Source organism: Schistocerca serialis, chromosome 5 (genome assembly GCF_023864345.2).
Source record: "Schistocerca serialis cubense isolate TAMUIC-IGC-003099 chromosome 5, iqSchSeri2.2, whole genome shotgun sequence".
Taxonomy (NCBI): Eukaryota; Metazoa; Arthropoda; class Insecta; order Orthoptera; family Acrididae; genus Schistocerca; species Schistocerca serialis.
In genome coordinates, this window is record NC_064642.1 from 602,063,853 (window position 1) to 602,076,849 (window position 12,997).

Genomic DNA, 12,997 nt, shown 5'->3' on the forward strand with positions numbered 1-12,997 from the left:
TTTAAAGAAAATTGAAATCGTTTTAGAAGACCGTCAGTTTGGTTTCAGGAAACGTAAAGACACCAGAGAGGCGGTTCTGACATTGTAGTTGATAACGGAAGGAATACCAAAGGAAGACACGTTCATCGGATTTGTCGGCCCAGAAAAAAGTTCGATAATGTAAAATGGAGCAAGATGTTTGAAATTCCGAGAAGAGTAGATGTAATCGATAGGGAGAAAGTGGTATTATACAGGATGTAAGAGAACCAAGGGGGAAAAATAAGACTGGATAAATAATGGTGTAAGACAGGGTCGTAGTCTTTCACCCCAACTGTTCAGTCCATACATGGAAGAAGCATTGGAAAAATAAGGGGTTCAAAAATGAGGTCAGAATTAAGGTTGAAAGGATATCAGTCATAAGATTCGCTGTTGACACTGCTTTCGTCAGTAAAAGAGAAGAAGAATTACAGGATCTGTTGAATGGAATGTACGCTCTAATGAGTACAGAATATGGACTGAGAGTAAATCCAAGAAAGATGAAAGTAATGAGAAGTACCAAAAATGATAACAGTGAGAGACTTAATATCAGAACTGGTGATCAACAAGTAGAGGAAGTTAAGGAAAGCTGCTATGTAGGCAGCAAAATAACACGTGGCGAACGAAGCAATGACGGCCTAACAAAGAGTCTAGCACTGGCAAAAATGGCGCTCCTGGCAAAGAATAGTCTACCAGTGTCAAAAACGGGCCTTAAGTTGAGGAAAAATTTCTAAGGATATACGTTTGGACCAAAAAATCGTGTGGTAGTGAAACATGGACTGTGGTAAAACCAGAACAGAAGAGAATCGAAGCATTTGAAGAGTGGTGCTACAGAAGAATGTTGAAAATTAGGTGGACTGATAAAGTAATGAATGTGGAGATTCTCTGCAAAATCAACGAGGAAATGAATATATGGGAAACACTGACAAGAAGAATGGACAGTATAGTAGCACATACTAGAGGGCGTTGTAAGGGAAAAACTGAGAAAGAAGACAGAAATTGGCATACATCCAGCAAATAATTGAGGATATTGGTAGCAAGTGCCATTCTCAGATGAGTTCCGCATAGGAGAGAAATTTGTGGTGGGACGCCTTTATGTGGTGGTAAATTTTGTATATGTTACATTGTTTCAAATGCACCTTAGCCTTCTTAATATCTTGCAACATCCCATAAGGCTTAACGTTAATCGTATAGAGGGCAATATGGGCTACTGCAGTGTTTCAAGTAAGTGAAGATCCATCATAAGAAATGCGAGGAAGCTGACGGTGTAGGATATCTTTGAATTCTCTGAAAAAGATGAGAATCTGCGGAGTCAAACAGGACAGTATTGCCACGAGTTTGTTTTGTAGGAGACATTTTGAAGATGATCGATGAATACTATGAGAAATGCGCCCCGCATCACTTTGATGTTTGATTTTAGAGTTCCAAGAACCTGACTTAGAATGCATTGGATTAGATTTTCTGCCACTCTTTCGTCTCACTAGATTAGCAGGTATTTTGCAGGGTATATTACATTCGATTTTTTGAGTCATAGGCTAGTACATGATTTATGGAAGAGAAACTGGAAACTTCGAAAGATAGATCGCATTGCGTTCTTGCAACCACGTGGCTTAAAGCGACAATAACGTTAACAACAGGAAAGTTTGTTTGTCTGCTTAAATGCTTAACCGGTACTTCCTTTCACGTAGGAAACAAAACAGGGGCGTAGAGAAAAAAAAAGGGTTGTCTAGCTCTCTCCAAGCAATGTATTATCTTGTGCTGTGCGAGTACGAACACAGTGTAAAAACTTGCATTTGGAGACAGCGGTATCCATATAGTACTGTTAGCGTCTCAATACACTTAACATGGAGTGAACAGTGCGGCGTTTTCCTGATACTGGTCTAACGCCAAAGTGTTTCTTCAGTACTCAAGCCTACGATAACAATTCGATGGTAACGCCGAGGATCATATACGAAAGCGCGGTGAGAAAATTAAGAGTGGTGAAACATCTTCCGGAAAAATAACGGACATTTGAGGTACCAAAAATTTAAAAACGTAACCTCTAATCTGAACACTATTATAAAAAAATATTTACACAGAACGACATTTTTAACGTAATACATTCTATAAATTGTGAGTATAATGCAACACATGCATCTGAGACTGAAACTGAGGGAGATATTTTAGTGTACATTAGAGTTGACTAATGAGTGATCCCTCCTTTTAAGTTTTATAGCAGAGAATGCACTATCTGTTTTTCACCACACGCAACACATTTGGTTTACAGAGAAAAATTGTATCTGAGGATGCAGTGGGCATATATATCTTTTGGGATTGCGAGTTGATGCTGACAGATCCACAGTTGTCAGACCGTTTTACACAACAATGACGAGGTAGACACTGAAATGAGCTAAAAACTGGGGGCTGTGTCACTTTGCGGGTTGTCACCAATGTTGAACAATAAATATACAAACAACGGAGATGCTGGACATGTTATTAAGATATTTTGTGCTGGCAGAACTGTTGAAAATCTAGAGCACAGGAATAAAGTTTTCTGCGTTGAAATAATGTCATGACTGCACGTTTATAAAGGTGCATTTCAGTCAACGAGTTTTTAAAGAGGCATACCATTTCAAGCAGCCTAACGAAACAGTCTAACGCTGTGATATCGAAACCCTCATTAAAACAACTGTCGAATTGTAAGGCAGACTGACAAAACACAAAAATGATTTTTCAAGGACATAATGAATCTGCTTAACCAGTTACGCTGCTATGAGTCGTATTTTTTTTATTTTATTTTAACTACATGCCTATTCCAGCCATACAGCCATCATCATATCTGAAACATTAAATTTTATAAATTTTGATAAATTTGTTGAATAACATGTGAGTGACGAATAATAAGATCTTACATGCGTTTTCAAGTCGTGACTTCCATGGAACGTCGTTTCTGTTGTTGTCTATTTGTTACTGATTATATTTTACGTTAGTGTATCAGTAGTAATCATTTTCGTAGTTTGGTCTGTCTCTGCATTTATTAGTGGCCAGAAGAAAATCTCAGTCTGTAGTTCACATTTTGTGACAGTTTTCAACAACAGACTGCAATTTATTTCTGAGCACTACTAAACGAAAAGTCAGAACAAACTGCAAAACTAATTATTGCTGCTACGTTAACCCAGAATATAATAAGTTTCTTATAGATAGCAACATTAACAACGATACTGCATGGAAGTCAGGACTTCAAACGTATGTGAAATCATGTTATTCATAATTCTCATGTAAAACAAGAAATGTACACAAATTTATAAAATGTTCAATTACAGCTAACGTGATGATCTCTGTGTAGCTGAAATAGGTCCATAGTTCAAATAAAAAGTAATACTCATAGCAGTGTAAATGGTTATACGTAGTCATTATGTCCTTGAAAGACATTCATTAGGCAACATTCTCAGAGGATTCTAAAATGATTTTTCATTTGATAGTAAATGCAAATACTTAAATACTGTTTTAGTAACACAAAAGACTCCGCTGTTTTCCCAAAAGAACTAATATTATCATTTCACTAAGAAGTGACAAGGTAACGTACGCCTATACTTGGAGTCCAAACATTGGAACCAGAGCACTGCAGAGTTATAGATACATTACAATAGAGCATGAAAAGCTATTCGAAAAATAACAACTCTTTATGAGTTTAAAAAGCTTAAGACAGGTCGGAACTCACAAATGCTCCATTGCAAACTGGAAGTCGCTTCCTTCTACATCTCTGTTCGTAAGTAACTCGGAAAATTTGTGTTTGAGGGAGAAGTATGCGTCTAATCCCAGTTTCACCTTCTCCGTGCTGCACTTGCAGTTGATGTACATTCGCTCAATGACTGAGTCGTCTGGAACACAAATTTCAAGTAGTGATTATGGAGGTAGATTTTTATAAGGATATTAAGGACACACAAAACAGAAAGGGTTCTCAAATGGATAGCAGTTTTGTTGTATAAAATATCGTATCATAGGATTGTTATAAGATAAACTTTATCAGTTTTTTAATATATATGTTCCTTTAAAAAAGTCGAATGATCCCACAATCATATTATACTGCACACACGCATCTGCGTTCACATTACTGCTAAATGTAGTATGCATAATATTAAAGAGTAGTAGCATATCGAGTCCGCCCCTCGTGGTCTCGCGGTAGCGTTCTCGCTTCCCGAGCACGGGGTCCCGGGTTCGATTCCCGGCGGGGTCAGGAATTTTTCCTGCCTCGAGATGACTGGGTGTTATTGTGTCGTCTTCATCATTATCATTCATCCCCATTACGGTCGGAGGAAGGCAAAGGCAAACCACCTCCACTAGGACCTTGCCTAGTAGGGCGGCGCGGTTCTCCCGCGTCGGACCCCTACGCTCTGTAAAGAAGTATGGGACTCATCATCATCAGTAGCATATCGAAGCATTCCCCATCACTGAACAGATAACCAAGATAACCAGCTGGAATAGGTACATAAAATTCAAACATAAGATGCCAAGTTGATCTAGTGATTAAGTGTTTTCCGTAAGCTAAGATGCAGGCAGTGAAGTTGTAATAAGGAGGTAGATTTAAAACGAAAATTGGTAATGATTACTTCCTCCTTAAGTTGCAATCACGATTTAGTAAACAAAACTATATGTTTCCCAGTGATCAACAAGAAAAAAACTGATCATCAGTAACGAGATATAGTTGAGTTATTTCTGACTTGTTATATGTGTACTACAAGGTGTTTCAAAAATGACCGGTATATTTGAAACGGCAATAAAAACTAAACGAGCAGCGATAGAAATACACCGTTTGTTGCAATATGCTTGGGACAACAGTACATTTTCAGGCGGACAGACTTTCGAAATTACAGTAGTTACAATTTTCAACAACAGATGGCGCTGCAAGTGATGTGAAAGATATAGAAGACAACGCAGTCTGTGGGTGCGCCGTTCTGTACGTCGTCTTTCTGCTGTAAGCGTGTGCTGTTCACTACGTGCAAGTGTGCTGTAGACAACATGGTTTATTCCTTAGAACAGAGGATTTTTCTGGTGTGGGAATTCCACCGCCTAGAACACAGTGTTGTTGCAACAAGACGAAGTTTTCAACGGAGTTTTAACGTAACCAAAGGACCGAAAAGCGATACAATAAAGGATCTGTTTGAAAAATTTCAATGACGGATGAACGTGCTGGAAAGGTAGGGCGACCGCGTACGGCAACCACAGAGGGCAAAGCGCAGCTAGTGCAGCAGGTGATCCAACAGCGGCCTCGGGTTTCCGTTCGCCGTGTTGCAGCTGTGGTCCAAATGACGCCAACGTCCACGTATCGTCTCATGCGCCAGAGTTTACACCTCTATCCATACAAAATTCAAACGCGGCAACCCCTCAGCGCCGCTACCATTGCTGCACGAGAGACATTCGCTAACGATATAGTGCACAGGATTGATGACGGCGATATGCATGTGGGCAGCATTTGGTTTACTGACGAAGCTTATTTTTACCTGGACAGCTTAGTCAATAAACAGAACTGGCGCATATGGGGAACCGAAAAGCCCCATGTTGCAGTCCCATCGTCCGTGCATCCTCAAAAAGTATTGGTCTGGGCCGCCATTTCTTCCAAAGGAATCATTGGCCCATTTTTCAGATCCGAAACGATTACTGCATCACGCTATCTGGACATTCTTCGTGAATTTGTGGCGGTACAAACTGCCTTAGACGACACTGCGAACACCTCGTGGTTTATGCAAGATGGTGCCCGGCCACATCGCACGGCCGACGTCTTTAATTTCCTGAATGAATATTTCGATGATCGTGTGATTGCTTTGGGCTATCCGAAACATACAGGAGGCGGCGTGGATTGGCCTCCCTATTCGCCAGACATGAACCCCTGTGACTTCTTTCTGTGGGGACACTTGAAAGACCAGGTGTACCGCCAGATCCAGAAACAATTGAACAGCTGAAGCAGTACATCTCATCTGCATGTGAAGCCATTCCGCCAGACACGTTGTCAAAGGTTTCGGGTAATTTCATTCAGAGACTACGCCATATTATTGCTACGCATGGTGGATATGTGGAAAATATCGTACTATAGAGTTTCCCAGACCGCAGCGCCATCTGTTGTTGAAAATTGTAACTACTGTAATTTCGAAAGTTTGTCTGCCTGAAAATGTACTGTTGTCCCAAGCATATTGCAACAAACGGTGTATTTCTATCGCTGCTCGTTTAGTTTTTATTGCCGTTTCAAATATACCGGTCATTTTTTAAACACCCTGTAAATTGGAGTGAGTTTCAGATACAACAATGGTAAGACAATGCTGCTCTAATTCTGCTTATGAAAGAGATAAATAATATTTAGATGTACAAGGCATTACCTCTAATTAGTTACACCGTTCATGAATAAAATGTGTGCATTTCCTTGGTGTAATATATGGCCTCTAGTGTGACAAATGTACAGACCTACGGCATCGGGTAAGTGTGGCTGCATCCTGAGCCATTCTCGGAGTGACGTCACAGACGTCTTGATATCCTCCTCGCTGGTGCCCAGCTGCTCTCTGACATACGCCACCTCCTCAGCAGTGACCACCAAGTATTTCCCGTTGTCTGTCATTGCTCTGAATCAGAAAGTAGACACAGTCGCTTATGGTAAAGCATGAAGGCGTTTTTGACATACAACCACTACTGCGTAAAAGAAATCGAAGAAGGAAGATTATATGTAAGCGTCGGCTTCCGCGGCCGTTGTCTTCTTCAATAAAATTCTTCAGAGTATCAGACCGCATCGTCATAATTTAAAATTACTGCTGTGTTACCATATGTACAAGGGGTCACCGAACGTATTGGTAAAATTCTACGAAAAGCCGACATCAAACCAATTTTCCGAAGCAGAAAAAAAATATCAGACATGCTCGGTTCTACCAAGGATGCAGTTGACAAACTACACACAGCTGGCGTGTATGAAATTGGTTGTGCGTGTGGATTAGTCTACATAGGTGAGACGGGACGTCCGATTAGCACAAGGCTCTCGGAACATGAAAGATATATCCGCCTGAAACAACACACTAAGTCAGCAGTGGCGGAACACCGAGACGAGTGCGGGAAACCAATATTTTTTCAAGAAGCCCGCGTCCTGGCGAAACAGCCTCTCACTTTCAAAAGAAAGATTAGAGAGGCGATAGAAATAGCCAAAAGACCCGCCAACATGAATAGAGAGGACGGGTACAAGCTTCCGAGGTCTTGGCTGCCTGCAATAGCAGGGCTACGGAGCGGCGGCAGAGCCGTGACGGCCCATGCAGACACGCGGAGAGCCGCAGTAGTGGTCGCGAGCACACAAAGCAATGGCACGCCGCAGCCGGCTTCTGGACAGCATGGAAACAGTGTGACGTCACAGCTATCACCTGTTCACTTTTCGTCCGTCTCCTCCAATGGGGTGAATTAATATAAAGACCAATAGAAAACAGCTATTTCAGCCAATGACAGATAATAAAGGAAACACCAATAAAGCATACCTTTCACCCCTCCTCCTCCTCCTTTTACAGCCAATCAAGTAACGACACGGTTTTCTCGTGCAGCTGTTTAAGGAATCAAGTGTGTTCATTTAGCAGTTAACGTAAGGCCCTGATGAAGGCTAGCTGCAACGCTGGCCGAAACCTTGGCGCATTTTAAATTATGACGATGCGGTCTGATACCCTGAAGAATTTTATTGAAGGAAGAGTATAGTTTGTAAAGTCGCGTCAACAAGGTTGGATTGTTTGAAGGATCTGAGAGTAAATCGGTCGATCCCTTTCAACGGCATTTGTCTGAAGTGGTTTAGGAAAATCACAGTAAACTTAAATATGAATGGCCGGACTGCTTTACGTACTTCTTGAATGGATCTACTTTACTGTATTATTATCTATATATCATATTGTTGAGTACGCGTCTTGAGATGCAGGCGCTGCATTCCTAATGAACTTTACAAATGAACATGGCTGTAGTTCCGGTAGACCTTTTCTTGGATAAAGATTGCATTCAGGAAACGTAACAGGTTGAAAATAACCAAGCACTCCTACTTCTCAGCCAGAGACGATATACAATGTTCTGGACGGGACGAGAGCAGCAATCAGTTTCTGCATATTGTCCTGAAGATGGAAATTAAAAGAAATCTAGCCTGAGAATATTAGGTAATATCCACAGCAGCAGAAAATAGTGTAACGGGAGTAACTTGGTTGGCTAATTTTGGGGGAAGAGACCAAACAGCGACGTCATCGGTCACATCGGATTAGAGAATGACGGGGAAGGAAGTCGGCAGTGCTCTTTTAAAGGAACCATCAAGGAATTTGTCCGAAGCGAATTAGGAAAATCACGGAAATCCTAAATCCGGATGGCCGAACGCGGGCTTCAACCTTCGTCCTACAGAATACGAGTTCATTGAGCTAACCACTCCCCTCCCTCGCCCGGTACGGGTGTAGGGTTCCTCATGAATAGGAAGGTAGGGCAGAGATGTTGCCCTGAATGGTTAGTGATAGGACTTCCCTGTCAGAACCCACATCAAACTAAAGCCAATAATGGATAGAAAAGTGAAGATAATTATCCAAAAGAATCAATGAGAAAAGAAGCAGGCTACTGAACTACTGAGAAATGACGAAATAATTTCTCTAAGTGTGTAATACAGCGATAATGAATACCACAGCAGGCTGTTTAGCTAAAGAGGAATTTACACATCTCAAAAATGCAGTCACAGTAACCGATCATCCAAATGTAAGTAAACGGAACTTAACTGTGCCTTGGGTAACAACAAATGTATTTTAGGTGAATGACCATGGGAGGAGGTACAAAAATCTCAGATTATGACAGAAATACAGCAATCAAAGTCGCTAAGGCGTAAGATAAGTAAAAAGTGCAGAAAAGTGAAAACGAAATGGTTACAGGAAAAATGCGAATAAATCAAGAGAGCAATGGTCATCATAAGGACAGATTAAGCGTACAGAAAAGGCAAACAACCTTCGGGGAAATTGAAAGCAAGTGCCCCAACATTGAGAATGCAACGGGAATCTCATTGTTAAGCACAGGGAAGAGAGCGGGTAGGCTGAATTAGTGCATTGAAGGCCTCTACGAGGGCGGAGCTGTATGGAGTCACGGTAGAAGAAGAAATGGGAAACATCATGGAAGACAGGGGAGTCAATATCAAAGTTAAACAGAACTTTCGATGAAGAGTCTGGAGACATACCATCAGATATTGAGAGTAAACAGAAAAAAGAATAGTTGAACAAATGAGATTAACGTTAAACTTAACACCAAAACTTACGGGACCAAGAAGCACACAAAGCCAACGGATTCTGCTGGCATAGAAGAAAAATAATACATGACGATGAAGACAGGAAGACCTAAAAAAGCACTGTAGCAGAGGGAAGGAGGACATCCCTGCTTGAAGAAGTCCACTTGTATCAAATGTCGGACTTAATTTAAGGAAGAAAATTTTGAGAACATAGATTTGCAGCATAGAACTGTACAGAAGTTGATCATAGATTGTTTCAAAGTCAGAAAAGAAGAGAATCGAAGTGTTTGAGTTGTGGTGCTACAGAATCATGTAGAAAATTAGGTGGACTGATAGTGAATGAGAAGTTTTCTCCCAGAACGGATAAGGAGAGATATATACGGAAAACATTAACAAGAAGAAGGGACTTCAAGAAATAACTCCCATAGTAGCTGCAGGAGATGTGGAGGGTATAAACAACAAGGGAATATATCGACAGTAATAATCTCTAACACAAAAGAAGAAATCGGAGATGTGATGTACATATACAGGGAAGCAAATGATTATAGTTTTTAAAAAATGTATTATTTATTTAAGAGAAAGAGCTTCACAAATTGGGTAAACCAAAGGCGATCCGGTCCACCTCTTTGCTTGCCTGTACATGTACATCACATCTACCGATTTCTGTCCCGCTCGGATGATTCCTTCGTCGTGCGAGGCATTTTTCTTTTTGTCTTAGAGTGTATTTCGAAGAAATATTTGCGGATGTCGATTCTGTTACTCTGTACTGAAGAGTTTGCCGCAGGAGAGGAATTCATGACGGGCTGCGTCAGACCATTCAGAGGACTGATGGCAGAGAAAAAAGCCTAAGGAAATTGAATTTGCCTCTACCTATATGTTTTGTATATATTTCTTCGACAACTTCAGAGAAGGTACGCCAATTCTACGGAAGGTGAACTGGGATAAATAACGTGTAATAAAAAAAGTACTGTAACTTTTTCGTAAACCGCCTCCCAATGGCGCAAAAATTAAAAGATTTCGTCTAACTAATTGAACAAAATGTGAAGAATAATCTATAATACACAGATAAGTTCTTCTTTTAAGAGGCATACTCTGTCATATAGTTTATGAAAAATCTTAAATTAGTACCATCAGGGGATCAGCATTCGTTTGCTGGGTACGGGCTTGGTGGCTCCGGAGTTCCTGAGCAGGTTGGCTGGTTTAAAAGAGGGGCGAGGGGAGGGGACAAACTGCGACATCATCAGTCCCTTGTTCCTGGTAAAATAATTACACAAGGGAAAGAAGAAAATGAAGGAGATGTACAGCACAATAACAGGAGAAAGGAAGAACCACAAGAACAGCAGGAGGACAACCAATATTACTAAGGACAAAACAGGAAAAGAAAACTACCGAGATAAGCAAGAAACATGTACAAACGGTAGAAATAAGGGATCAGATGACCGTGACTGACCGACCAAGAGAATAAAAAGGAAACGCTAGCCACTCTGGGACACATGAAAACATTCACCCTAAAAGCATTAGAGCGGAGAACACAAAGGGACAAAGGACATGGGCTAAAACTTATATAGAATGATAAAATACACCGTCAAGTATAAAACGTAAAACTAAATTAGCTGATGAGGCGTTGTCAGCTAAAATTAATTGCAACGAGTCCGGTAACCGAAGAGTCCGTCGCAGGGCAGCCAAAGAAGGACCGCTCATCAAGATATGGGCCACTGTCAGCCGGGCGCCGCACCGACACTGAGGTGGGTCATCACGGCGCAGGAGGTAGCCGTGTGTCACCCAAGGGTGGCCAAAGCGGAGCAGGCAGAAAACCACAGAGTCCCTGCGAGGGGCCGCATGGAGGACTGCCACACATTCGTAGTCTCCTTAATGGCACACAGTATGTCGTGGGTGCTGAGGTGATGCCATTTCGTCTGTAAGTAGGCTGTTTAGGTTTTTTTTATTGGTAACGCCACCTCTGTATGAAAATCACTGGCTGTGCTGTGTGCAGTCTGTGGCTGCTTTGCATTGTTGTAATACTCGCCATTGCAGTGTTAGGCAGCTGGCTGTGAACAGCACGTAGCGTTGCACAGTTGGAGGTGAGCCGCCAGCAGTGGTGGATGTGGGGAGAGAGATGGCGGAGTTTTGAAATTTGTCATGAACTGCTACATTTATATATGATGATATCAAGGTAAATACAGTGTTTGTTCTCTATTAATATCTTTCATTTGCTAACTATCCCTATCAGTAGTTAGTGCCTTCCATAGTTTGAATCTTTTATTTAGCTGGCAGTAGTGGCGCTCGCTGTATTGCAGTAGCTTGAGCAGCGAAGATTTTTGTGAGGTAAGTGATTTGTGAAAGGTATAGTTTAATGTTAGTCAGGGCCATTCTTTTGTAGGGAATTTTGAAAGTCAGATTCCGTTGTTCTAACAAAATATTGTGTGTCAGTTTAAGCACAGTCATGTAGAATTGTTCAAAGGGGACGTTTCATATGACGACCCTTAGCCGAGAATACCTCACTGGAATCTTCTGATTTTTTCTTGTAGTTTGTGTAATTAGTGTAGCTATTGTTTATTGCTAGCGCGTAATTGTAGAGAAAAATCTCCTTTGTAGTTGCAGTCTTTCATTGTTGTACAGTAAAACAGTTGTGGCATGCATGTAGATTTGCACCAAGTATTTCGCAGCTGCAATTAACTAGATATTATTTTCAGTGCTATGTTAATGTGTTCTCTTATTTTTGATCTTCAAATTGTGTTTTTCTGTGTTGTCGTGTGAAATACTGTGACAATAATGGCGTGTGAAAAACGTAACACTAGGCTCCAAAGTAAACTGAGAAATAATAGTGACGACGAGCGTGGCTTATCAGCACCACTGTGTAGTGAATTAACAGACGTTCCAAGTAGTAATTTGGTAACTGTGCATAGGGAAATGGAGCGGGCGGTAAATAATGGTGTAGACAGTGAAACAGGTAGTGAACAGGGAAGCATTATCGATCGATCGGTCGGCAACAGCTCGCCTCAGGAATCCGAAATGACAGGACACAATTTTACAAATACTGTAGATTCAGGTTTTGCGTCCTCACCGTTTTCTCAAATAAGTCAAGACACATTTTCTGCTTGTCAAAATGTGAATGTTGCCGGTGGAAATGCACTGCCGAAAAGTGTAGAGAAACAGATTCCAGACACTAATACATTATTATTGCAATTAATTCAACAACTGGAACAAAATCAGAGACAAATGGTACAAAATCTTAAAAAGTTAGACACAGTGGAACAAAATCTTAAAAAGTTAGACTCATTGGAACAAACACTTGAACAAACACGTGAAGATTTAACTACTGAGTTACATAACATTGAATCGAAATGTCAAAAAGTCTGTAATGACGTAAAAACACAAATTTGTGAACATTTTCAACCTATTTTTTCGCGGCATGAAAATGCATTACAGAATCACGAAGCAGCCATAAAAGAACTGCAAACCATTGTTCATGAAAATCATGAGACCTTGTGGGATAAAATTGACTCAGTTGCATCTACCGATTTGGTTATGCAACTTGCAAAAACTCAGGAAAACTTAAAGGACACAGTAGATTCGATTTCAACACAAATGGACACTCTGACACTTGGTTCAGAAAAACACACTGAGGAAATGTGTTCACTATCGGAGAAAGTAGCCGAACTTTCGGATCAGGTCACTAACTTATCTACAAAGGTAGATGATGATCTGAATGACACAAGACCTGTAGCCTTCACTGACACAGAAGAGTATGAA

General features: G+C 40.9%; 1 protein-coding gene across 3 annotated transcripts in view; it reads right to left on the reverse strand.

The window, feature by feature from the left end:
• The window catches only part of LOC126482285 (clavesin-1-like), a 230,726-nt gene that overhangs the window by 18,216 nt on the left and 199,513 nt on the right, over positions 1-12,997 (reverse strand). For all 3 annotated transcript variants that reach the window (XM_050106280.1, XM_050106276.1, XM_050106277.1), the window contains exons 2-3: positions 6,451-6,605; positions 3,716-3,875 (exon numbers count right to left, since the gene is read on the reverse strand). In XM_050106280.1, coding sequence (XP_049962237.1) covers positions 3,716-3,875; positions 6,451-6,601 — 311 coding nt within the window. In that variant the 5' untranslated portion in view covers positions 6,602-6,605. The remainder of the gene's footprint in view (positions 1-3,715; positions 3,876-6,450; positions 6,606-12,997) is intronic.